This window comes from Heteronotia binoei, chromosome 3 (genome assembly GCF_032191835.1).
Source record: "Heteronotia binoei isolate CCM8104 ecotype False Entrance Well chromosome 3, APGP_CSIRO_Hbin_v1, whole genome shotgun sequence".
Taxonomy (NCBI): Eukaryota; Metazoa; Chordata; class Lepidosauria; order Squamata; family Gekkonidae; genus Heteronotia; species Heteronotia binoei.
In genome coordinates this window covers 70,400,374-70,426,964 of record NC_083225.1, presented here as the reverse complement: position 1 = coordinate 70,426,964, position 26,591 = coordinate 70,400,374, and the positions used below count along the sequence as shown (strand labels likewise).

At 38.6% G+C, this 26,591-nt stretch overlaps 2 protein-coding genes across 6 annotated transcripts in view; one reads left to right on the top strand and one right to left on the bottom strand.

Annotated features, from left to right (window-relative positions):
• AP1S2 (adaptor related protein complex 1 subunit sigma 2) overlaps positions 1 to 6,759 on the top strand; it is a 39,424-nt gene extending 32,665 nt beyond the window's left edge. For 3 of the 4 annotated variants that reach the window (XM_060234010.1, XM_060234012.1, XM_060234013.1), the window contains one exon: positions 1,404 to 2,728. Coding sequence is in view for 2 of the 4 variants with exons in the window: in XM_060234012.1 (XP_060089995.1) it covers positions 1,404 to 1,439 (36 nt within the window). In the remaining 2 variants the exon portion in view is untranslated. Of the gene's footprint in view, positions 1 to 1,403; positions 2,729 to 5,010 lie in introns of those variants that run through there. The other variant, XM_060234009.1, reaches the window with a different exon arrangement.
• A 1,866-nt stretch (positions 6,760 to 8,625) lies between these two features.
• On the bottom strand, positions 8,626 to 25,448 carry ZRSR2 (zinc finger CCCH-type, RNA binding motif and serine/arginine rich 2). Of its 2 annotated transcripts, none has more exons than XM_060234008.1 (11): positions 25,118 to 25,448; positions 22,217 to 22,296; positions 20,177 to 20,246; positions 18,226 to 18,334; positions 17,640 to 17,726; positions 14,513 to 14,551; positions 13,256 to 13,371; positions 12,923 to 13,136; positions 10,933 to 10,988; positions 10,645 to 10,754; positions 8,626 to 10,371 (listed from the first exon to the last, which is right to left on the bottom strand). In XM_060234008.1, exons 1-11 carry the CDS (start codon positions 25,174 to 25,176, stop codon positions 9,935 to 9,937), a joined length of 1,377 nt encoding a protein of 458 aa, XP_060089991.1. In that variant the 5' UTR covers positions 25,177 to 25,448; the 3' UTR covers positions 8,626 to 9,934. The 2 variants fall into 2 exon arrangements, with proteins under 2 accessions (XP_060089991.1, XP_060089990.1); XM_060234007.1 differs by having other exon boundaries at positions 20,177 to 20,252; positions 25,118 to 25,252.
• Between the last annotated feature and the right edge of the window lie 1,143 nt (positions 25,449 to 26,591).

The window sequence follows — 26,591 nt, the reverse complement described above, 5'->3', positions numbered from 1 at the left end:
TAAGTATTCAGTTATTCTGCAGCAGCCAGGGCCAGCCCTGCCACTAGGCAAACTAGGCAGTTGCTTAGAGTTTTGGCCTTCTGGGAGCAGCTCATGTGACTTGGTGACATTATCAGTGCAGGGGTGGGGCAGAAGTTAGCCTTGCCTAGGGTGCCAGACAGTCTAGGACTGGCTCTGGCAGCAGCACTATGCAAAAGTTTTTGTTTTAAAAAGTATTGTATTCTTGAGCAGTGGTAGTCTTGTACCATGAAATGGGCAGAAAATGATGATGGCATGACACCTGGGGGACGAGGATTCATTCTGTGTCTAGTGTGAAAGGGACATAATGGCTAACAAGGATAAAAATGGATTACCATCTCAGTTGCAAGTGTGAACTGAACAAAAATTGCACTGACAACATGACTGGGGAGGGGGATGTCCAAGGGAAACTTGTATAAAATGACCCTTGTTCTTAAGCACATAGAGAAATACCAGGATACATAGGTCTTTGAGTTCATTCTGACCTAGATGTAACCTATATTAAGTTCTTAGTCTGACCACTAGAAACTAGAATGAATAGATACGGTCCAGTTGCTCTTACACCTGGGTTATTGACTCTAAGTAAGTGTCCATGCCCCCCCAAAGGATCTTTGGAGTAGCCTCTCTTCTCAGAATTGATTTTATGAATGCAAGTGCTCTGATTATTCTGAGACTGTTCCTAGAATAAACATAAAGGAATTTAAGATCTTGTTAATTTGGCTTTGGGGATTTCCTGCTACTCAGGACTAAGTCGCCATATCTGTATAGTTAATAGTTAGCTGACTTGGAATGTTAATACTTTATGAATGTGTTAAAATTAACACAGGTGATTTAAAATGGATTAAGAGGAATGTGGTCATTGTGTGATTGAGGCATTAATACATTTAACAGAATATCCTTTGTAAAGTGTAAATGTTGGCTAATCTCTACTTTAAAAACAAGTCAGTAGTTATTTGTATGGTTGAAAATTTGAGTAGTTTAATTTACTCCACTGCTTTCCCTACTCCCCTCCATCACTCTTCTCCAAATAAGCTTGTCTGAAAGCTGAAATGTGGTATGAAAATGCCTGTCGGTAATTTGATTGTCAGCTTCAATCAGAAACATGCAGATGAAACAACTTAGCCATGTCCATACAAAACATCTGACAGTATCAATGTATAGTGTACCCTCACCACAAGCGTTAATTGAAGCAGTCATTTAAAAAATTAACAAGTTCTAAAAGTCTATACATTTACAACTAATAATGTGATATTTTAGTCTCAGTAAGAAACATAATTTAGTTCAAAAAGCTGGTCTAGTGCAATATGAAATTTGAAAAGCATTTGTAGTTTTGTGCATGGAAACATCTGTGCTATTTGTAAAGAATGTACGTATTTCTTTTGTAGCCACGTCATGAATACTTTAATGTCCCAGTATACTAAATGACTTCATCATGCATACAGAGAGGCGATAGAGCTGACTTATTCATGGCAGAACACTTTCCTCAGCTTGGTGAATCCATTCATCTTGAACAAATTAGTGTATATCACGCTGTTGTTTTTGCTGTTGTATATTCTCTCTTCCTCTCATTTGCCATGTTTGTTTCTTTCCTTCCATGTCACAATTTGATATGTCTTGTCAGCATGCCATAATGTCTATGTTAAAACATCTTCAGACCTTAAGTATGTGAGATAGCATGTAATATTCAAGTGCAAATACTTTACTAAGCTTAACTTTATACTTTAAATACTCATCCCTTGGTACAGTGTTCCATTAAACAATATAAATTCAATTTTTGTAGGATCCATTTGTATGATTTGCCCTGAGCGCTTCTAAATGAAATGTCAGTTTACAAAACATACCTTTAAATATTAGTCATTATGAGAGCCACTGAATGCTGCAAAAATGCTATTCAAATCCATACTATATAAACAACTTTGTAGCATTTTGCCAGCTGACCCACCTATTCAGTTTTAATTGAAATACTTTGATCCTTGCATTTCTAGAAAGTCTAATGGAGACATTCTGGAAATACAAAGATCACATTATTTCATGAACACAAGGACCTCCTGTATATGCCATGGCTGTGTCCTGCTTATGGTACTGGATTAGATCTCCATGCTCATCTCCAGCATGTTAACAGTGCTAATCCCCACACTGTAATTACAAATCTATTCAGTGCTTGTTGGGAAACATAAAAAAGCATCCACAGACCTAGCCATATTGTAAATAAAAAGGAGTGTTGCTACTTCAAAACTCCTGGGCTCAAAGTGCAAACCCAGAAAAAAAATCTGTCTGTTTATATCAGTCAGAATTATGAGACTGACATTTTTCTAAAAGATGATTAAAAATAGGAGAGGGTAGAAAAAACATGTCACATGGTAATGTGCTACTACTGAAGTGTTAACATGACATTTAAGTTGCAGTGAAAGGGCTTATATTGAACCTTCTACATTCTGGGTATATTAGGAAATCATACAGGAAATTTTCCCATTATAAAGACTGCTTGTCTGCCTTCTTCTGTCTCTTTTTTCCCCAAGATGTTAATTGCTTTTATGACTAAATATGGTAAATTCTGCTTTGCATTATTTTATGCTAGAGAAGCATTAAAATGCTATGCATGGAGTGCTAATGAGGTGTTATGGTCTGTTTATAGCTTTATACAGTTGCATGCTTGTAAATGACTATGCATTAGACTTCATGGCATGTCTGTAATAAAGTATTGCATGCACTTTTCATGTGAATGGCTTTTTTTTCCCCCACTTCTCTGCTATGGTATATTTGCTGCTTGTGTGGTTTGTCTTTCAATAATTCTGATCTGCAAACCTACAACATGTGAAAACACTTTCTAAAATGATTAAATTCAAGATTATTCAAAAACAATCTTAGATACGATTCTCATTTTCAAACATCTACTAAAATATGTGAACCTATCTATATGTAAATATGGCAACCTTAAAATATAATTTTCTCAGATATTGGTGGTGCTGCTAGCTGAGAATACATACCCAACAGTGCACTGGTTTTAAAATTTTAAACAAATTAACTTTTACATTTTGTCTGGTATAAGAAAAGGTTTGTTACTTCTTGCAGCACAAAGTCAATTCCTCCGAGGACCTGTTAATGACAATCCATCAGAACTCTTAAGCCCTAACAGATCTTGTGAATAAAACCACTTTTAATGAATGATCTGGGCAGCAGCTTTTCCCTGATCAGCACGTTAATGGGGAAGGAGAGGGGATTTCTTTACATAGTTTGGCCAGTAGCAGTCCACCTTTCCCTGATCCAATCCGTTTGTGAGAACTGTAGTCTACCATGTGAATGGGAAGAAAGGGAGCCATTCTTCCACTGAATCTACTTGTTAATAAGCACCTTTCCTACACACTAATTAGCTGGAGAGCATGATGTAACACTGGCTCATGCACTTTGGTTTTCAGTCCTCTACAGCTGCTTAAGTCCGTTGTGGCTTAAGTCAGGTGGCAAGTTCTTGATCATACTGAGAATTGTAAATAATATTTGTGTTAATCCGGAGATTCCAGGAGAATCAGAATCCTCTTCAGCATGTGTAACTATTTTGCCTAGGTCAGAATGCTTCCTTTTTATTTTATTTATTTATTTATATTTTGATTTATATCCCGCCCTTCCCACCGAGGTGGCTCAGGGTGGCTTACAACAAGCTTATAAATTTTATATAAATTTTAGGATGACTTGTCAGCAGTATTCCCTCTAAGCTGAGTTAGCGTGAGCTAGCTCACAGATTTTTAGCTTCCTGCTCACATATTTTTGTCTTAGCTCAGGAAGGATGGCCCCAGAGCCACACTAATTTATGCAGTAGCTCACAACTTTAATGCCAGTAGCTCACAAAATAGAATTTTTGCTCACAAGACTCTGCAGCTTAGAGGGAACATTGTGAGTATGTAATCATTTAATAAAGGTAGGTATCTTAGACCTGAGCCCCTGACAGTTGCCTGTTAAAAGTGCTTGCCTCCAGGTGAAGCTGAAATTCATTTAACTGCTCATCTTTAACTCAATAGTTCTGTTATTAAAGGTAGCTTAAAGTTATATTTGTTTGAAATCCATGAGTTCATTTGTTACAGAATACATGATTAAAGTTCTTGCACATTTTAATGCTGCATTTTTTCAGGAGTTGTTGCAAACTGTTAACTCTTTTCATTTTTGTTTGTTTGTTTTTGGCCCATGCCTTTATGTAGGATGCTAAAGTAAGTGTTCACTATGTGGTAATACAGAAATTGCTTTGTTTCTAATATAAATTATTGTTAAAATAGACTCAGTAATTAGGAAAATAATGTTTCTTCAACTGTTGCTTAACATGTCCAGATCAGTTCAAGCATATCAAAACCATGTTTATTTTAAAAGCCTGAATTTTGCAGTATTTTGAAACTCCTGGATTAAAATGGCTTTATCAGTGACAGTGTTTAATATTATTTCTCTTTACTTCTTTCTAAAACATCAGTTGTCTTTGGGTTGGTTGCTTTTTGATAGGGATTGGTTTCTGTAAACTATTATTTTCTAACTTGGGTTGCCCTCCCCACCCCACCCCCCATATATTGGCACTATCTGTTGAATGACACTGGGTGGTATCCTACTGCTCAGTGAAGCCTTTTGGAGGAAGAATCACTTCCACCTGACAAAGAATCCTTGGGACAAGTCTACACCTAGTTGATCAGAATGGTAGAATATAACAGACTGTTCTCCAACAAGCTCCATTGTTACTTCATTGTTTTAAATGTAGCTGTCAAACTTTTATCGAAATATTTTTGGCCATAGAAGTAATTTTCTGTCTGCTGAAGTGTCTCCTGAAGGCAGAGTCAAACCTCAAAGACAAACTGTTACAAAACCTCAACTATTATAAAGTGTAAGGTGTTCTAAATCTCTGGTGAATTTTCACACTACATCACCTTAATATAGAATTTAGCCACTTCCATATTAACTCAGCATTTGTGATTTGACCAGAACACAAGATCTGTTCATTATCTAATTTATCTTCCACAGGAAGCGGAGACCCCTCGTAGTGTACTTGAAGAAATTGGACTGACATAAGCTGCCACCTTTGCTGATGTCTTGTGTGATGTTTCACATAACTGTAAATGTTCACTGCCTCCATTTAATGTTAGCTAGTGGTGTTATGATGCTATTTGTCAGTATTACTGTTCTGCTAAGCTACTTCATTCAGGCCTACAAGAAAAATTCTGTTTACTGTAAAATAAAAAAGGGAAAAACATTTTAAAAACCTTTTGAAAAGAATAAAAGGGATTTTACAGTAATTTTAAAGCACAGTATTTAAGACCATTAGTAAGTCTTAGATGGCAGAGTTATTTATAAAATTAAATTGCCATCACACAATGTATCTAAACCTGTGTGGTATGCTGCATACCATATACTGAAAAGAATTGTGTAAGTTAACAAGTGAAATACATCAATGTAGAACTTGGCTTTGTGTAACCAAAGACTTTTTCTATAAAGTCAACATTTGTTAAAATTCAGTTTAGGTTACTGCTGAAGATTGGAGGGGAAACAACCATGTATGGCTGCTTACTATACCAAAGAATCCTACAAAAGTCTACAAGTTAAACTGTTGTGAGTTGTTACAGTAGCTCCATTTTGGCAACAGAGTTGTAAACAATTTAATCAGAATGGAAGTGTATAGTATAAAAAATTCAACCTCAAAAATGAGTTCATTAACTTTAAAAAGGGAATGCAGGTATCATAGCATTTCCTTTTGATGAAAAAACTTATTTTTTGTTTAGACAGTATAATTTGATATTACAGTCCAGTCAAAATCATAAAGCAGTATTAATTCAAAATCATCTGAAAATTGTTGAAATAAACCAAAAAGGGTAAATAAGAGGATGTTATAAATGTGAGAATGGATTTCCTCTGTCCCTAGAAACAAAACTTTCTGGCTACATTTTCCAGTATCATGATTGCTGTACTTTACACCAGATCCTGAGCAGCTACTTGGATAATTTGACAGTTTTTAATGCTTGAGATCTTTAACTCCACCTCACACAATGTTACATTTAGTTGGAAAATGAAATATGCCAGGGGAATCAAACTTTACACTGGAAACTTTACCTGGCTGTCTCAGGCATCCTAGTAAATAAGGCTGCAACCCTGTGTACATTTACTTGGATGTAAGCTTCATTGAACAAAATGAGACTTCTCAGTAATCATGCACAGGATTGGGCTGCACAGGTGTCAGAAAGCCATACTGTTTACTGTAATGTGCATTTCACTATGTGTCTTTTGCTCAATAAATATAAGCTCAGTACAGACTGCCTGTGCGTTGACAAGCCTCTTAAACATGCACCCTTCAATTAACACATGACTACTAAATCCTTGTGGCTGTTTGCTGTGATCAGTGTATTCTAAAGAATCCAAATGCTTTACTATAAAACTGTGCCATAAATGTAAAAGAGTTTCTTCCTGGTTGGTACTGACCTCAACAATGGAAATGTTGGAACAATGGTTGCATAAGGTACATAGGAGCCCAGTTCTACATTTCACTCATGGAAAGACCTAGAAAAAGTTAACATTAGAATAGCCCTCTTGTGTAACACTGAAATTACTGAACACTTCAAAATGTCAACTTGAACATAATTTCATGTGTATTCAAAACATGTTTAAGGTTTACACATTGCCTTGTATGTGCTTGGTTGGAAAAGCTTTGTGATTGTGACAAACTGTGTGAACGCTGTCTTAGTATCACATCAGTTTAGTTGTAATAAATGTTCATTTTTACTCCATTGTTATGTCTGTCTGTTTAAAGCTTAAGGAAGCATTTGTTTTTATGGTAGGAATATAATCTTGTTTGTGGAAAGATAAATATGATGCAGGAAAGTATAACTGTACAGATCATGATGCACAAGCAGTTTTTTAAAAAAGACAATACAAATTTTCATTCTAAAGGTCTACAATGTTGTGGAACCTGTTAAATTATCTCCATGTAGTTGAACTCTTAGTCCACAAACTTTTATTTAAAAAGAACTCATTCTTTGGCAAGATTAGGATACACAATTTTCTCATTTTTTGCGGGACTGAAAATTGTATTATCCTGTTTGTAAGTCAATGCAAATATCAATTGAATCGTTGAGAGTCACTTAAATAATCAGAATCTGTTCCACTTGAATTTACCTGAACTGCTGGAAAAAAACAAGTGTAGTTGGATTCACATACTACTTTTTGCTAGGTTAAATCAAACAGTTTGAGAGATTTTTATTTTGGTTCTTTCTGGTTTTAGGAGAATAAGGGACCATCCTTTTAAAGTATGTAAGCAGTCTGTCAGAGTAGTGTCTTGGATGTATACTTTAAAAAGATGTACCGGTAAATATTGGTTTTAAGAAGGAAGCCTTTGGGCTTATAATATTCAGTACCAAGAATACAAAAAATTGTGCAACTGTATAAATTTTATAATTATCATTAGTATATTTTATTCCTGGGGTAGACAATGTGGGGCATTGCAGCACCTCTCCCCACCCCTCCCACCCCATTACTTCAGATTCTCTGGATTCAAACTTCACCAGATGCTTCTTCTGTACTTTTGGAGCATAATGCTATTGTGATTCCATTAGAAATAATGGAATAAGAAAACATGGGTTTTCCTAAATAAGAAAACATGGGTTTTCAGAGAAGCTGAGTTGTATGTTCTGAAATAATGTCATATATGCAGCCCTGAAGGAATGGTTAGATAGTATTAATTTCATGTTTCTTGGCTGCAGCCTTTCTTTAGGTAGAACTTAAATTCCCAGCAGAATGTAATGTTTGCTTCTGGTTTCATCATATCCAAATTTGCTGTTGATTTGATTTAAAAAAAAATGGTAAAGAGCCATTTTGGATAAAGAGATTTCTGATGGCAGAAGGCAGTAAGCAACACTAGTGATGGGTGTATAGGGTATTCAGTCATTGCAGGTGACCTTATTTGAAGCTGGTTCCAGTCAGTTTTGTGTTTGTTTTTTTGTCTTGCCATTCCAGGTAGCTGCAGTATGCATTGGCTACATGTGGCTCCACTTGAGGGCAAACGGTAGCAATGACAGCTTCTGTTTCCCTAAGACAGGAGTACAACATATTCAACTGGTAGCTTTCCATGCCCATCTCACAGTCTGAGTGCACTGAATAATAGCAGCACTTCGCAGACAGAGCAACAAGCTCTGGTGCAAACTTACTGATATTTATTGGTAGTAGCTGATATCACTGTCCCACAACTAAGAAGAGTCCCAGAGGTGCACTCCAGCACCAATATAATTTTTTGGAGGGAGTGATGAAATTACAATGCTGAGCAACATGGTCTGGTATTCTGCTGCCCTGCACATATGTCGGAGGCCCACCATATTATAAACAGTAAGAGCTATTAGTTTCAGTCATTCATAGCTTCTGCAACTTAGGGGACTGTATGCATTCACATTTCAAATTTACTAAAATACTGCATGAAAACCATGTTTATTCAAGATGAGACACCTCAGAACATACTTTTATATAGCTGCCTGAGTTGTGATTCTGAATTTGAAGACATGTCTGGTAAAGCTGGTGATCCCCAGGAAGAACCTACCAATGACTTCTGTAAGAATTACAGTAAAAAAGAACATCATCTGAAGAAAACTAGAAGCGCAGTCATCAACTAATGCATTTTTTATTTACAACAGAGAATTGCAACTTGCAGAAATCCCTCACAGGATAGGGCACACATTATCATGGATATTTCCAAATGGATCGGTCTTGAACAGTAAGCAAGAACCTTTCCTATTAAATTATTTCTAGAAATAAGTAGAGGGAAAATTATGCACACTTGAATGTTGAAAAAAACACCCTTTACTCATACATTTCTACCAAAGCACACTAAAATAAGGACACATCTTCCTGTTACAGAAGGACTTGAGGCTGTATAGCTAAAGTATAAAGTTATCATACAAGTGTTTTTGCAATGTGAGTTCTGAGGTACAAGTAAAAGCAGTAGGTTGTAATTACTACTATGAACCACAAAGGTGCGCATGTCACTGAGGAAGCCTTTAAAGATAAGATCTTCATTTGCTTCCTTCTGCTTATGGGACTGAAACTGCAAACACTTCCAAAACTGTGGGGTTTGATAAATTTACTTTCAAATAAATTGAAGAACAGATACTTATGTAAGAAGCCCTGTTTTTATTTATACCTGGTAAAAATCCCTCCAAAGACTGAAGAAGGAAAGATGAGGAATTTCTTCCCTTCCTCTTCCAGCTATTGCTGTTCTTTCCTTCCACTTGGTATAACATGTACATACTCAGAAACCCACTGAGGACAAGCGGCTTGTGCAGCTTCCAAGCCAAGTATACTCCTTTCCAGTGAAGAAGGACATAAGCTGAAGTCAAGGGCACCACATGAATTGACAGCTGCAAACAGGGAAACTAAGGGAGTCCTCAGTATCATCAAGCCTCTTCCAGTCACCTGACCCTACCTTGAGCACATCAAAAGATAGGAAACTGACTTCATTGAAAGCTTTTTTTACCAAGTTGTATTATTACATTTTGTTTCTATTCACTTCCGTAGTAATGCAGCTGTATTCTACAACAGTTAAATGTTGAAACATCCTTTTAGATTTTGTATGTTCTTGCCTAGACCAGCAAAGGGACAAGCTGTATTGTACTTATCACAATGCTTTTACATGCAGGATTTACTCCGGTACAAGTGAATATATTATCTGAAATCACACAATCTGTTTCATCATTGACCTCTAAAGAAAAGGTGTGGAACTTCAGAGCAACTGTACAACACTGTACTAGAATTGCTCAAGAATTTAAACAACACCAAGCTTTCATGCCAGAATAATGTTATGCTACGTTGGAGCAAAGCAGTACAGCATACAACATCTAGTATGCAATAGCTCAGGTAGCACTAGAGTTTATTGGCCACAAACACCTTGAGATGTCATTCTTCAGCAGTAGGTTCAACTATTTCTTCCTCTGCTACTGGACCTTTTCCTGCCTCTACTCCTTGACCGAGAGGAACTTCTGCTACGACTACGTGTCCAACTCCTGTTGCGACTCTGCCTCTTCTTACTGCGTGACTGATGTCTTCCATGACTCCCTGAGGTCTCACGAAGGTGCCTTTTTTTATGTTTATGACTCTTTTTCCTCTCTGACTCTCCGTTTCTTTTGTAGGCATGATCTGAACTTGGACTGTTCCTTCTCCTAGACCGGCTATAATATTCTTCATAGTAGCCTGATCTATTTCTCCTTTCAGAGTTTTTACCAGTATGTTTGGTCCATTCAGGGGAAATATGAATATCTCTGTTGGCCTCCCAAAACTCGTTATTTGGATTTCTGAATACATGAAGAAAATTGCAGTGTTTCCCTCTGGGGCATTTCTGTCTTTCAAATAAGCCTGAAACAGATTTTTAAACAGTTATTAAAATTATATTTTAAAAGCAAATCTGGGTAGTAAATATTGGTTTCTAATGGAGATAAAATTGAGGTGGTTTTCCAGTTAAAGTGGCATTGTTGGATAACCATTAGAATGGATTGCTGAACACTATATAGGTTACATTTATTATGAAAAAACTCTGAATTCACTTTAAAGTGCCATTGTACATGTAATGCAGTAATGTGCAGTAATGTGGAGGATGTACTAAAAAGACACCAATGTAAAGTGACATACCGCAAATAGCTGTTTTCCACCTGGTTACTGGACAAAATTCACACTGAAGCTGCCGCCCAGCATACCATCGACCATTGAATAAAGCAAGAGCTTCCTGACATTCTTGTTCTCTTTAAAATAAATTTGAGATGTTAGAACCAACCACAGAACAAGTAAAATTCAAACAAAGCATGCACCCAAAGTAGCCACCTATGTTGAGAAAGCCTGGCTTATTTACATAATGCTACACATTTTACTTGTCCTCAATTCACTAGCTAGTAAGTTTAAATTGTTCATCTTAATACTCACGATTGGTACTGAACATACACATTTCCCCGGAGGTGAGGCTCGAAGTTGCAGCTGACCTACATCAAAAGATTAATGTATGTTTGAACAAGATTCTAATAAAGCTATTAACTCTAGATGTCATGATGGTATTCTGGTTTGGGCTTGGGAAGACTCAAGCCAAATCTGTCCATGATCTCCCATATAATGCATGAGCTCCTTGTGTGAATAAATTCAATGCCTTTTTGTACCAATGAGGAAAACTTCTTTCCCAGACATACAAGAGTTAACCCGTCTTCTCTGTCAAAAATATTTCTATATTCAGCTAATTGTCCCAATGTATAATTCTTAATGTGCCAAAGTATGGCACTATATTAATAACAAACAATACCTACAGGTACAGGTTTTCGGAGGTTTTGAGGCTATGGGGGGGGGGAAACTTGGGGTGTTTGTGGCTGGTTTTTTGGGTTGGGTTTTTTTTTTTTTTGGGCAAAAATGGAAATTTGGAGAAAAACTGAAACAAACTTATCGTAACAATAAAACTACATAATAAGTATACTGATTGCATTGAAGAACCAAAAGCACAACTTTTAGCCATCAAGTCATTGCTACTATATAGCAACCCTGTGGGGTTTTCAAGCCAAGAGATGTTCAGAGGTGTTTTGCCATTGCTTGCCTCTGTGTCCTGGCCCTGGACTTCCTTGGTGATATCCCATCCAAATCCTAGTCAGGGCCAATCATTCTTAGCTTCCAAGCTCATTTAGCCTGGGCTATCTAGGTCAAGGCCAAAAAAAAAAGCAGTGGGCCTAGACTTTTTAAATGAGAATTTGTTATGTGACACGTTCAGCATTAATTCCAGATTACTCTTCAGTGCATGATGGAAATTAAAATGTTGACACCAATCTTCAGTAAAATCAGGCCTCAGATTCAGCTGGAGTTCACAGCAGCGCAACTCCTGAACCTTTCTAACAGTTCCTCCTCTTCCTCCACACCTAACTCGTCCACTGAATAGTCGGTGCAGCTGCATAACACTCCCTGGATTAGGAGAGCAGGCAGCCACCAGGAGCTTTGCCATGCCTCCAGCAGCCCGCATTAACCCATGGAGAAGCCCGCGCCACCCTTTCTCCACTTATGTGATTTGGGTGGTGGGTGGCTTGCTGGCCTTTTGACGGGGTGGTGGCCAGGAGAGCCCCAGGCCAGAGAGGCCTGTTTGGCTGGCTAGGTCTCTAGCCAGCCCAAGCAGACCTGGCTCGCCTGGGGCTTTCCTTCCTTGCATTGGGTTTCTTTTGGCTGAGGGGCACATGCTAATAACTTATGCTAATGAGCTCAGCTCTACTACCTATTTTTCTACAAAATGACCTCTGAGTAAAATCAGTATACCATCCTCAAGGATCTATCCAGCTTAATACTCCTTTTAACACACATTATATAAGGGAAATCTGTAAGAGGGAAAGGAGAAGACTGGAAAGGCTGGTGTGGTGACAGACCTCAGAGTTCTGCAGTCATTTGGAGCTAAAATATGGACTGGGCTTGCTCCTTGTCCCAGGCCTGATGCTATTGCAGGATTGGCTATGGGATAAGTACAGCCTGTTTGGGACTGGCAGGGGCACAGGTATTGGGCCTCTGAGGAGGCATCTGCAGAGTCTCTGTTATAAAAATAAATCTGAATAAATATAAATTCTAATAGTCTGAGAGCCATACTTGTACTTTGCCATGGCAGCATGAAAACAGTATACATGTACACTCAAGCACAGCAGCTGGGGAAGAGGGGATCTTGAGAGACAACAAAGTTATCTCTTATTTTCTACTGTTTCTCCACAAGACTTTCTGTGGAGAAGCACTATTATGCTTAGGAGACTGTCACCAATTCACAATTACAACCATTCTCCCTAGTTCTGCACTATATATGCAGAAAGGAATTTATTAATTATCATAAGTGAATGGCAGAAAAAAAATCTGAATTTGGACAGTACTATTGTCTCTGATGAAGCAAAATGTGTCTCTATATTCATACCTTGAACTGAATAACCTTTCCCACATTCTTGAATTCTGGAAGCACATCTTCATAGAAGTCTAAGAACTGCTGGTAGATTTCTTCCTCACTGTACTCCAAACTTGCATCTGTGTCATAGTCATCTCTTTTACACTGTTCCATTCCAAAAGTAACAAACATACCCCTGATAAGGAGTGTCTGGCTGGAGCTTGGATAGTTATGCTTCCGAGAGCATCTTGGAGGAAAAGGGGGGGGGGGGGGAGGGGAATCATTAACTGCAACACTGAAAATGGCTTTTTGTGCATCTAAATGAAACAATCCATTTCAAAGGCTCAATTATAGCTTAGTAATTACCTGTCTCCAAATCGGCAAGCTCCTGTTTTAATGTAGAATGGGCAATTGGCTCGATCTTTCTCTGTTCCTACATTTTCTGGAGGTTCAGGGTTGTGCCATGTAGTTTCATTTTCCAGCTGTTTTAGAGAATATATTTAATCTATTAAAACTGACATATTTTAGAAAGATCAAATTCATTCTGTATTATGCTTAGCACTATAAATTCTTCTTCAGACCAACACCAACAGATCTTAAATGCAGCCTTTTAAGAAGTTCTAAAAAATGTTGCCAAGATAGCCACATTTTTGCATTGTGAATAGATACCCATTTGCTGATCTCAATGTATTTTGCAGAGTTAATTGTAAAAGTTAACTAAAATCCAGAAATCAGTAATCTCAGTGTGTTATGAGAAGTAAGACTCATGGAGAGATTTTACAGTTGCAATAAATGTACTGTATATTGAAATTTAAGTCAGCATGCAATGAATTCAGGATATTGCCAAACTAAAATCAGTAATCTCAGCCTAATATGCAGAGGAGCTCCTGCAAGAAAAAGAGTCCTCTCAGGGCAATCTCATTCAGCAGCAGCTCAATGTGTTGAGAATGAAGATTCATGGAGAGCTTTTACAGATAAAATAAATGTTACTGTATATTGATTTTTAAGTCTGTATGCAATAAGTTCAGGACACTGCAAAATTTAGCTTTTCAAAAACCAGTATTTCTATGATAAAAGTTGGGATGTTCCAGTAGTGAAGTTATTTTGATGGTGAAAAATGAGCACAATTGGTTTATTTTAATGGGGAGGAGATACTGTTTCAGTTGGGAACTTTTTAATGTTCAAATATTTAAAGGAGTGTTGGACTTAGCATATTAAATATGGAAATCTAGGTAAACAAGCAAAAAAGATCTCAAAAGTAAAGGCCTCCAATAACCAACAATGTTCTCTCTCTTTACAACTTTTCCCTCAAAGCAATTGTATAGCATCTTTCACACTTTTGTGCTCTTGTGCACTTTTTTTGGATCAAGTTCAAATGGATCAAATCCTCCTTTTTACTATATACTGGTAGAATTTAATTTTTCTTGTTTACTTTCCATTCCACAAAAATATTGTCATCCTGTCTTTCAGCTATTCCAGAAATTACATGCATTGTTGTTGTTATAGGGATATATTGCATTATGTAACACGAGCAGCAGATAACAGAAGGAAAGGCTGGCTCAAGACTATTGTTCAGCCTTTTATCTCCATCACCATTTCATGTTAAAAGACTTTTGAACATACCTGACTTTCAGCTTGGTCCAACATCTTCTGCACAGCCTCCTATAAATGGTGCAAACATAGGACTAGTGAAAACTTTGAATGCAGATATCTCATCTGGTTTCTTTAGTTAAGAACCTAATATGTAGCATTAAAGATTTCATACTCTAAGTGCTTTAAAGTTTGGCTTCATTTTGTTAAACACAAGAAAGGAAAGAAAGCTTTGCATGTAATTAAGATATTCAGCACATGAATTGTGACATTTAAAACAATTTTCCCAATTTTTGTCTGTACTTCTTTCCCTTACAACCAATTTTTTTTGGGGGGGAGACAGTTTAGAAATTAAATGGAAGCAAAAGCAACAAGTCGTTATGCTCTACTACTACCTTCAGTAAGCACGAGTTAAAAGAATCACTGCAGACTAATCCTGCTAGTGACTTATGGCACATGGATGTATCTTTGAGAAACAAACTGCCTTTGCTTCTTAAAAATCCTCCCCATTCTCTGGCAAAATTCACCATCCAGTATTTATCACGGGATTTCCTCCTGCAGGGATTGCTGCCACAGACTCAGGTGCAAAGGAACATGCGTGGAACATCAGTTTAGAGACAGGATATGCTTGTTCAGGGTTGTCCAAAGGGGTAGGCATGTGCAGCTCCATCTACTGCACCAATGTGGTGCAATTTCTGATGAGTGGGACACAGCCACTATGGCTGCATAAGAGGGAGCTTCTAATTGCAGTAGGTATTCTAGCTAGGTGTCAATGTATGGATCCAGTATGGATCTAACATGGTATTTTGCCCAGGAGAATAAACTTTAGAGATGAACAGGAACTGGATCACAAACTAAATTTTTGACTGGTTTGTAAGGCAATGTTTATGAACTGAAGAGCCGCCACAAACTTCCACAAATTTTGATGCAGGTTGTGGCAGTTTGTGAAGAACAGAATGCAGAGGCTTAAATGTTTTTGAGCCATTTAAATCCCTGCTATCTGCTCTTCATGAAAAAACAGCTATTTGGTTTAAATGGCTGCGAGCCATTTAAATTACTGCTTTCTGTTCTCTGCCAAAAGCTGCAGGGAACAGAAAGCAGGGGGTGAAATTTCTCCCAGCCATTACATCCCCTGCCTTCTGCTTGCCATGGCTTTTGGCAGCAAGCAGAGAGAAAAGGGTGAAATGGCTCCAAGCCATTTAAACCACTGCTTTCTGCATTTCTAAACCTCTGCATTTCACCACCTGTGGCTTTTGTAGGGAGCAGAAAGCAGAAGTTTAAACTTTAAATGGCTCACAAACTGATATGAACTGGTTCAGTTCACAAAATGGCCTATCAGTTCATGGTTTGGTTCATGGTTCACCCATGAACCACTAACTAAATGCAGAAATGTGGTCCATGTCAATTCCAAGTAAAGGTATTCAAATGCTTTTTAAACAGCTACTGGTTTTCAGCTAAATTAACCGAAAGCAGCTCTTCAGATGTAGTATTAGGACACTCACAGTGCAATCCTAAATATAGTCTAAATACATGGAATTCAATGTGCAGAATTGTGCAATTCTACTTAGGATTACACTGTTGAGCACTTAGCCTGATCCCTTCTCTCATATTGGGTGCTTGTATTGAGTACAGTTTAGCTAACACTAACATTCCCCCTTGACAGTATTTGCTTCTCTCCCCCCCCATAAGCCCCTTCTCTCTTAAAAGCCCTTCATTTAAATTTTATTTGTTACATTGTCCAAAACCAAAATCAATCAATGTATCTAACCATAAAAGCGGGCTGTTCAAACACTCCACACAGATTTTCATCTCATGAAACAAGGAATAAAACCCCATTTAATATTTACTTAAATGTATATACCTGTCATAGCCCTTTCCATTCTACTCCTCTGAACTACTATTTCACAGGATGGATTTGCCAAACCCTTGGCTAGAATAGCAGGCTTGTACCATAATCATTGCTCCAATCAGGATTACTGGCTTTTTAAAGTAGTAACATAAACTGATAACTCACTACTACTTAGTTTTGATAAGTGAGAAATGCACAATAATCCACTGTATGTTAGTCAATCCCCAAGTTTTAACAGATTCTGGAAAGGAGTACTGTCTTGGTACTCTAACCTATTATCTACTGCTCAACTTTATGCTTTATGCTTATTCAACTTAGATACAGATCTGGACAGGTTAACTCAAAAGATATTGCGGGGGGGGGGGGGGGTAGACATCCCTTCCTCCAAACAGTGTAGGCCCAGATTATTAAGATCACCTGTTCTCTACATACTTAAACAAAGAAGGCAGAAATAGCTGAGCATAATCAAATCCTACTTTCTAACATGTTTGTCCCCAAACCCAACAAGCTATAGAAAAAGATACGTCTTGATGAATGAGTCTGGTAAAGATGAGCTGAAACATCTTTGAGTAGAAAAAGTGGTTAAGGAATTGCAGCAATATAATTCCAAATTACAGTTAAGAACTTAAAAATTATTATACTACATTTGTTACTGTTCTTTAGAAGCTGACGCAATCATAAAATTATTATTTAACAAAAGCATTCTTAGTGTGTACTGCCAGACCCCCAGCAAGAATTCCACCTGTGGTGACTAGAAGTGGACATTGGGAAATCAGTTGCATGACTCTGCCATCCTGCCGGGTATCCTGTAGTTATCTGAGTATGCAAAAATGAAAGACTGCCCATACTGAGAGTTTGCCTCCCCGCCTTGCATAGAAAAAAACAGCACTGCCACCAGCTAGGAGGAGGCAACCACCAAAGGTAATTTCTGGTCATTTTCTGGGGAGATTATTTCTCTGCTCAATTTCCTGTTCCTTTTGAAAATTAAAATACAGTAAACTGCACAGGGCTTTTTAAGGATAAGGCAGGATATAAATATTAAAACTACTGCAACAATAATTACAGCAGAACTAGGTAACACATGCAAGCAGTTATGGACTGCTGTATATAAAAGATCAAGAGAACATTTACTGTATTCAACATGAGGATCAAATCTAGAATATGTGCTCTAGAGTCAAAGTTATATCTGTCCCATTTAGCCTTTATAATGAAGTAAACCAACACAGAGTCCTTTTGTACTTTCCTAGGAGTTCTACCCTGATCACTGTGAGAGGATATGAACTGTGTTTATCCTCCTAGAGCAGGAATCACCTCTCTGTCTTTCTTCACTTGTTGTTTCCGCTCCTCCTCTTCTTGGTCTTTCCTTTGCTGCTCTTCCCATTCTTGTTTTATTTTTCGCTTTTAAAAAAAAGGAAACAAAACTATTCAGTCACCTTAAAAAGAAGATTCAAAGAAACAATTATGGAAAATGCTATATTACATTAAATTAGACTGTTAAGCAATTTTTTTAAAAATTACTAACTTGTTTTATAACAGATTAGTCAACTGAAAGTCCAATTAGTTTACCTTCTACCAAAACATCAGTCCAGGTGCATCTTTTGGGCAATTACAGGAACCACAACAGCTCTGATCTGGTAAATTTCTACTCACTATCAATATGGAGAGACCATCAGTAACATTTTCATTCCCTAATACAGTAACATATCAGGCCCAAACCTTACTTTTTATCAGTCTTCCTGAATAAAATGTGCCCCAACAATCGATAAACACTTTAGCCAATCTACAGGTTGAACTGATTAGAACTTAACAGGCAAGGTTTGAGTGAGATAATTATTTTCTGCATTCAGAATCTCAGCCCCAAAGGCTTGTCACAATTGTGTCAAAGAATATGCTGCACCTCTTCTTCTTCCTGACGTTTTCTCGCTGCCTCTTCTTTTTCTTTCTTGATCCTAAAAGCTTCTTGAGCCTTTTCTTCTCTTAGTAACCATTCCTCATGCAGTCTTTGCCTGCAAATATAATTAGAAACAAAAAGGAATCACAGCCCAAAGATAGTATCAAAGAAACCAAGAAACTGTGATAATGACACAATAAAGCCATACCTAAAATATCAAAATTTGTCTGTTTTTCTAAATATCAAATTTCTTCTATAGTTCTGTATTCAAAGTACAAAGCTTATAAATCATACAGTTCAATTCCACAGACTACAGCAAGCTCATAATAACAAGTGTATATTTCAGTTCATTAATTGGCAATCTCTAAATCTCACGGAGACATTGGGAGATTCCCGGCAGATCCCAGAATGTTGTGTCCAGATTCACATATAACATTTTCAGCCACAGGGCCTTCATCAGCTGGAGCCGATAATAATGTTGGAAACAAGGTTGCCAATTCACCAGCGCAGAGTGGTAAGCTGCAGTACTGCAGCCCAAGCTTCTTAGTTTGATCCTGGTGGAAGCTAGGTTCAGGTAGCCGACTCAAGGTTGACTCATCCTTCCAAGGTTGGTAAAATGAGTACCCAGCTTGCTGGGAGTAAAGTGTAGATGACTGGGGAAGGCAATGGCAAACCACTCCATAAAAAAAAGTCTGCCGTGAAAAAGTTGCGAATCGTCACTTCAGAGTCAGAAACGACTGGTGCTTGCACAGGGACTACCTTTACCTTTAAATTGCTAGTTTACAGGAACATCATCCCTTATGTATCTCTAAAGACAAAAACAAAATCTACAATAACATAAAGTCAAAATACAATATTGAAAACAGTCATCAGAATTGTCATAGTATCCCATTCCCCAACAACCTTTACTGGCTCCAGTGAATTGGCAACCTTGTTTCCAACATGGTTACTGGCTCCAGCTGATGAAGGCTCTGTGGCTGAAAATGTTATACGTGAATCCGGACTTGCCAGGAATCTTCCGATGTCTCTGCGAGATTTAGAGATTGCCAACTAATGAACTGAAATATACACTTGTTATTATGAGCTTGCTGTAGTCTGTGGAAATGACTGCATGCTTTATAAGCCTTGTATTTTGAATACAATACTATAGAAGTTTGATATTTAGAAAAACAGGCAAATAAATGTGATATTTTTAGATACAGCTTCTTGGTTTCTTTGATACTGCAAATACAATTAATTCTTAGCTACCATTAAATGATAAGAGCTACTAGATTTATATATATATTTAGGAGACAGTGGTTTGGATCCTAACATTTGCTGTTCATAGGGAGCAGTTCTGCAAGTGGGGGGAGGCAATTTTTATTGGTTCTTTCCTCCCACTGCAGACCTACATCATAGTGTTTCAGAGGCTCCACTCACCCCATGGGCAGGCTACAGTGGGAGAGGAAGTTCAGAAAGTTTCTTTATGTAATTATATTCATTTTTCTCAAGGAAAATTCGCTTAGGAAAATAAAAACATAATGAGTTGTAAATTTATGGCAAATATCTCAAAATGGGGAAGGCTGCAATTTTTCATATCCTAATGTGAAAAGTTCGTTCAGTTCAACAGGTCTTACTTCAGAGTATTTTAAAAGATTTTTTAATTTATTAAAATATTTTACCCCCCCCCCCCTTTTCTCATAAATTACTCAAGGTGCTTTACAATCAATTGAAAATTCCACAGCAGAAATATCCAAGTCAACTATAAAGCACAAGACTTTTAACAGAAAGTCATCTTCAGTACAACTGCCTTTGCAAGCCTTCCCATATCCCAACAAAGACCCTGCATATGGCCTTTCTATAAAAATGAGTACTATGGCTGAAAAGAAACACAGGTAGATAAGACTCTACCAGAGAGCATAGTCAGTCTGCTGATCAAAGAGATCAAGCTGCAAATTATTTTCTGTTTTTTATTCACCTTTCTGCTTCAAGCAGTTTTTCTTCTTCATCCAGCTCTTCTTCTTCAGATATCTGTGCATTTTTCTCTGCTGCTTTTGAACAGAGGATGATATTTTTAGATTTAAAATCATGATAATTAGGAGGCTCACTAATCATATTCTATAAATCTGTCAATTCCAGACCATCACTGCCATACAATAGAGCATGTTATAGTAATTCAAACCCTCATTTAAATGCCATGCTAACAGGATAAAACTACTTTTTAATATAATCTACCTGTGCAATCATGCTATTCCTGTTGGTACTGAAATTACTTTAAATCAAGATGAACATTCTCAAGATTAGTTTGGGTGGGTAGCTGTGATGGTCTGAAGCAGCAAAACAAACTTTGAGTCCAGTAGCACTTTTAAGACCAACAAAGTTTTATTCTGGTGCCACTGGACTCAAACTTTATTCTCATGATTATGAACTCATGAATTTCATTTGTCAGACCATGATCAGATTAAAAACACAGCAGCCTTCTCAGCCCAGAAATAATTTATTTTATTTTATTTATTTGCTTTGATTTATATCCCGCCCTCCCCGCCGAAGCAGGCTCAGGGCAGCATACAACATAAAATTCTACAGAAAAGTAATAAGTATTAAAATTAGACATTCAGTAATAAAACAGATATTCAATGGTTAAAACAGTTAAAAACAATATTGAATTGGTGCTATTCCAGTGGTGATGGCCTTCTTCCATCACCACTGATGGAAGAGCCAGTTTGGTGTAGTGGTTAAGTGAGCGGACTCTTATCTGGGAGAACCGGGTTTGATTCCCCACTCCTCCACTTGCACCTGCTAGCATGGCCTTGGGTCAGCCATAGCTCTGGCAGAGGTTGTCCTTGAAAGGGCAGCTGCTGTGAGAGCCCTCTCCAGCCCCACCCACCTCACAGGGTGTCTGTTGTGGGGGAGGAAGGTAAAGGAGATTGTGAGCCGCTCTGAGACTCTTTGGAGTGGAGGGCGGGATATAAATCCAATATCAACTTCTTCTTCTTCCACTTTTCTTAAATACTGGTGCCGTGTCAATTAAATGCCAGCCAGAAGAGGACAGTCTTGCAGGCCCTGCGGAACTGCACAAGGTTCCGTAAGGCCCTCACTTCATCTGGCAGTTGGTTCCACCAGAAGGGAATAAAAAGTGCTGCTGATGCAACTGAAGCTTGCAAGGTGCAGATAAGAATTTAGGACTAATCCAAATCCATAAACTCATTACATAAAATAGAGTTATAGAAGGGTTGCATTTTTATTATAATGGATTCTGTCCCATCCTACCACTCCTCTGAGCAAAGCCTAAAGCTTTCTTCTAGTCCAAGGAGCCTTCCTCCAACTTAAGTGGCTCTTCTTCAAATGGAGAAATACTCCAAGGAGTCTTTCTTTAGCCATTTAAGTGGCTCTAACACAGCGGGGAAAGCCACTTAAATTTGAAGGTTTCTCAGGCTAGAGAAAGCTCGGTGGACAATGGCTGAATCCAAGAAGCTTTTCCATTTGTGGAGTGATCTTCCATGAATGGACTATTGATTGGCTCTAAAGATTTGAATGGAAAAGGATAGTTAGATTGAACCCACAGTCATATCTGATTGTTCACGCTTTATATTATAAATCCTGAAGTTTAACATATGATAAAAATACAGAACAGCAGACACCAACAAATCCATTCACAAGCTTGAAAGCAACTGTCCTTAGCAAAAATGATGTTCACCAGCACATACCCATTCCCAGAGCTATCACTTTTACCACATTTTGAATAACAGAGGCTGGTACTCAGTGATAGAGCATCTACTTTTCTGCAGATGGTCCCAGGCTCAATCAACATCTAAACGAATCCAGAAGTGGTGTGAAAAATATCCGCATGAGATCTTGCAGAGATGCTATCAGTCAGAACAGACAAATTTTACTTTCATAGACCAAACTTCTGGCTCAATATAAAGCAGCTTCAAGTATATATAAGATAAATGCAGGAGTCTCTCAGGCAGAAGTGAAAGAAATTCCTACTTCTCCACAAGCAACAACAGGATTTTACCTGAATCTCTCAGTCTCGCCAATAATTGTCGTTTTTTCTTTCGTTTCTCTTTCTTCAGAAGTGCTCTGTACTTCTTATGGCTGAAGATAGAAAAGGTTATCCTTTTTAAAATAGTAAATGGTCAGCCAAGTGCTCAGCTAAGATTTTGAACCACGTAAGATCTGCAATAGTCTTTTTTTTTTTAGCAGATTAAATTTTTAAAAATTCTGCCAAAATCAAACACACTCATGGCTTTACCAAATTCATATATCATCACATGTAGAAGTATAACGAGAGGAAAGAAACAAAAATGCAAAGATATTTCAAACAAGAACCATATTTAAATACCCTAAAAATTCCAACTAAATTTGCCAATGCATCTCATGTTCCATATTTCTGATTCCACAGCACTGTCATTTCCCCCACATACATTTGAGCATCATTTTTCCTAGCATTACACATGTACATTGTGTACCAGACTCCCTGAAACTAAACATCTATTGATGGCATGTTCCTTCTTTTCCAGGTTTTGCCTACAGTAATCTTTGCCACAGTTAACATATTGCCAACACTTCTTCCCTCCATGATTTAGTAGTAGTTTAGCTTCTATAATTTCATATATTGTACTGGTTACTTTTAAAATTCTACCATGTACCTTTCTTATGGATGTAGTAATATAAGGCTCAAGGGTTATCATTTATTTCTGAGCCACTTTGTTCTATCCATCAGCACAGCTTAACTGCAGCATAGCCAAAACAATCCTTCCCATTTTCTTTCACCATCTCCTCTAGTCCTCCCCCCTCCCCAATCACTTCCTTACAGCACTTTCTTCATTTGCCTGAACAGTCTAGAACCAAGCAACCTAAAGAATAAGCTTCTTCCATATCAATCACTGTCTAAAGGCCTAGTCTGGGTGCCTTTTGGATATTAGTGACCTGGATTAAACACTGTGTTATGGTACCACTCTAAGTATGCAATACTTTATCCAAACACAGTAAAAAGCCCTTTGCTACCAAGAAGGAAGGATACAAGGGAAACACGTTCTGGTGCACTGGGCCACCCTAGGGTCTCAACATACTTACTAGGTAACAGCTGCAGCCTACTAATCAAAATTTGTGTTTTCTGAACATGGGGAAAGCGAGACTTTTTCAGAGCCTGCAATGGCTCCCAGCATCCAGATCCTTCAAACTTTTAAGCAAAAGTATGTTTTTCTCTAATAATCTGGCCCTATAGTGGGTGTTGCAACATCCACTTCACAGAAGACGCCAACTGTTGCATTGATCCACAGTGATAATAAAAGGCAGAGTACAGTTTGAGCCCTAAGTACCAGTACTCACCTCAAATCAATCTCATTTCAACTCATTTATATGAAAATGTTATTTTCCTGCTCAGCTTTAACTATGGATGCCAGTCGCCAGATAGGACCTGGGGATCTCCTGGAATTACAGCTGTTCTCTAAACTACAGAGATCAGTTTCTCTGGAGAAAATGGATACTTTGGATAGTGAACTCCATGCTATTCTACCCTGCACTAAGGTCCCTGGCCTCCATCCCTAAATCTCCAGTTTCCCAGCCTGGATCTGGTAACCCTACCTCTCCCATTGTCTGATGGTGGCCGGGGGGTACCCAGCAACCCTAGATCTACCCAATCACCCTCCCTCCATGATCCACAGGACTTTAAATACCTCTAGTCCTGGGAGGAATGGGCTAGTGGATACCAGTCAGCAACTGCCATATCAAAGGCAGTAACAATAATAACTGAAAACTGTGAAGGCGGGGTGTGTTAACATACTGGAAATGGGAAAATTTGAAGAGGAAAAATACTATATTTAGAAAATGAGTTAAAATGAAAACTGTTTTGAAGATTTTTATGGTCAGGAAGCAGGCAGGTTTTTATCCAAAATTGTTTTGGTTTTGATTATGATCTGCTTTGGATGCTCAATGGTAGGAATCATAGTTGGAAGGGATCTCCAGGGTCATCTAGTCCAACCCTCTGCACAATGCAGGATACTTACAAATACCTCCCCACACACACACATCTAGTAACACATGTTCCATATCCAGAAGATGACAAACACACAAACCCTTCAGAATCCCAGGACAAACTGGCCTGGTGAAAAATTGTTGACTGACCCCAAAGTGGCAATCAGCATTTCCCTGGGTGTGTGAAGAAGAGACCATGAGAACTAAGCACTGATGCAACTCTTCCTGCCCTCCTCATGATCTGCCTAAATTCACAGAATCAGCACTGCTGTCAGATGGCCATCTAGCCTCTGTTTAAAAACCTCCAAGGAAGAAGAGCCCACAACCTCCCGAGGAAGCCTGTTTCACTGAGGAACTGCTCTGTCAGGAAGTTCTTCCTAATGTTGAGCCAGAAACTCTTGATTTAATTTCAACCCATTGATTCTGGCCCGACCTTCCAGGGCAACAGAAAACAATTCTGCATCATCTTCCATACGACAGCCTTTCAAATACTTGAAGATGGTGATCATATAATCTCTCAGTCGTCTCTCTCCAGGCTAAATATACCCAGCTCCTTCAGAGAACACATTCTCTGATTAACACTTCCTAGGCTCCTCCTTGTACTTTCCTGCACGTGTATAAAAAGTCCAGAAATCACACTGTTTGAACTATACTACAGTCACCGACTTTTCTGTCAAATGCACATGAAAGTAATGCCTAAAATAAAGATATCGAGAAGGAAAAAAACGCAGGACCCGACGCCGGGAAGGTTCCCAGCAACCACCGGTTACGCCACGCTTCAATTCTCCGTTACATCGCCTTTTCTTTCGCTCCCTCATCTCTAGCATTTCTAGCGCGACAGTGACGAGGAGAGTCTGGAGCCCAGCTGAGACCCGTCCCGACACACCGAAGCCGATTTCAAAAACTGGACGCTGTGAATTTACCCGCCACCCCCCCTTACCTCAGTCTTGCCAACTCTCCAGCAGTCACCAACAGTGACGGCGATACGGGCGCCGCCATGTTACACAGGTTCCAGTTTAGTCACATGAGTAAAAGCTACCGGATATTACATAATTACTTCCGGGGGCGGGCGCTGGAAGAATTGAACCAAGACAGAGAGAGATGTATAAATGTTAATTGAAAGGCTGGAGTTGCGGGACGATTGTAGATGTCTAGCAGGTGCGGAATTGAACGAGACGGTTTATCCTAGAGATGCCTCAAGATAGAGCGGCGGCAGTTCTGCACCTTAGAGAATCCAATCCTTCATGTGTGAGGCTGCGTCAGCTTAAAGCGAGCTGCACCTTTCGAAGCCCTTCCTTATTTTGGAGCCCTTCTGGTGGCAGCCCTACCTCGGCATACTTTGCGATGATGACTGTGGATAGTTTGTTGGTCCATTAGGGGAAAAACAACAACAGAAAGAGAGACAGGGAGCAACTTGTCCTCTTAATCAACAAACTGCATGTATTTCAGCCCACTATACCTGATCCCCTTGTCTGATGAAGTGTGCTTAGAGAGCACACAAAAGCTTACGTTCTGAATAAAACGTTGTTGGTCTTAAAGGTACAACTTGACTCCTGCTTTGTTTGACAAGAAGAAAGTTGATCATTTGAAATGTGGTGTTCAATGAGAGTTTTATAGATACCATGGAGCACTAAAAAGACAACGGGGTTCTAGATCAAGTCAAGCCTGAACACTCTAGAAGCTAAAATGACTAAATCGAAGCTATTGTACTTTGGTCACATTATGAGAAGTGGCCCCATAGCGCAGAGTGGTAAAGCAGCAGTACTGCAGTACTGTGGTCTGAACTCTATGCTCATGGCCTGAGTTCAATTCCAGTGGAACTGGATTCAGGTAGCTGGCCCAAGGTTGACTCAACCTTCCATCCTTCTGAGGTCGGTAAAATGAGTACCCAGCTTGCTGGGGGGAAAGCATAGATGACTGGGGAAGACGATGGCAAACCACCCCATAAAAAGGTCTGCCGTGAAAATGTTGTGAAAGCAGCGTCACCCCAGAGTCGGAAACGACTGGTGCTTGCACAGGGGACCTTTCCTTTCCACATGAGAAGACAAGAGTCACTGGAAAAGATAGTAATGCTAGGGAAAGTTGGAGATAGCAGGAAAAGAGGAACAGCCAACACGAGATGGATTGACTTGATAAAAGAAGCTATGGCCCACATTTTGCAAGACCTGAGAAAGAATGTTAATTATAGGAGATTTTGAAGGTCATTAATTTGTAGGGTCACCATAAATCAGAAGCAGCTTGATAGTACTTAACCCACAGCCTTTAGTGTGCTACAATACATCTGTTGATTCTACAAATGCAAATTTCGTAAGAACAAACGAGCCCTGCTGAATCAGAGCAGTGGACCACCTAGTTCAGCATCCTATCTCATACAGTGGCCAGTCAGTTACTCTAAAGAGCCAGAAGCAGGGCAT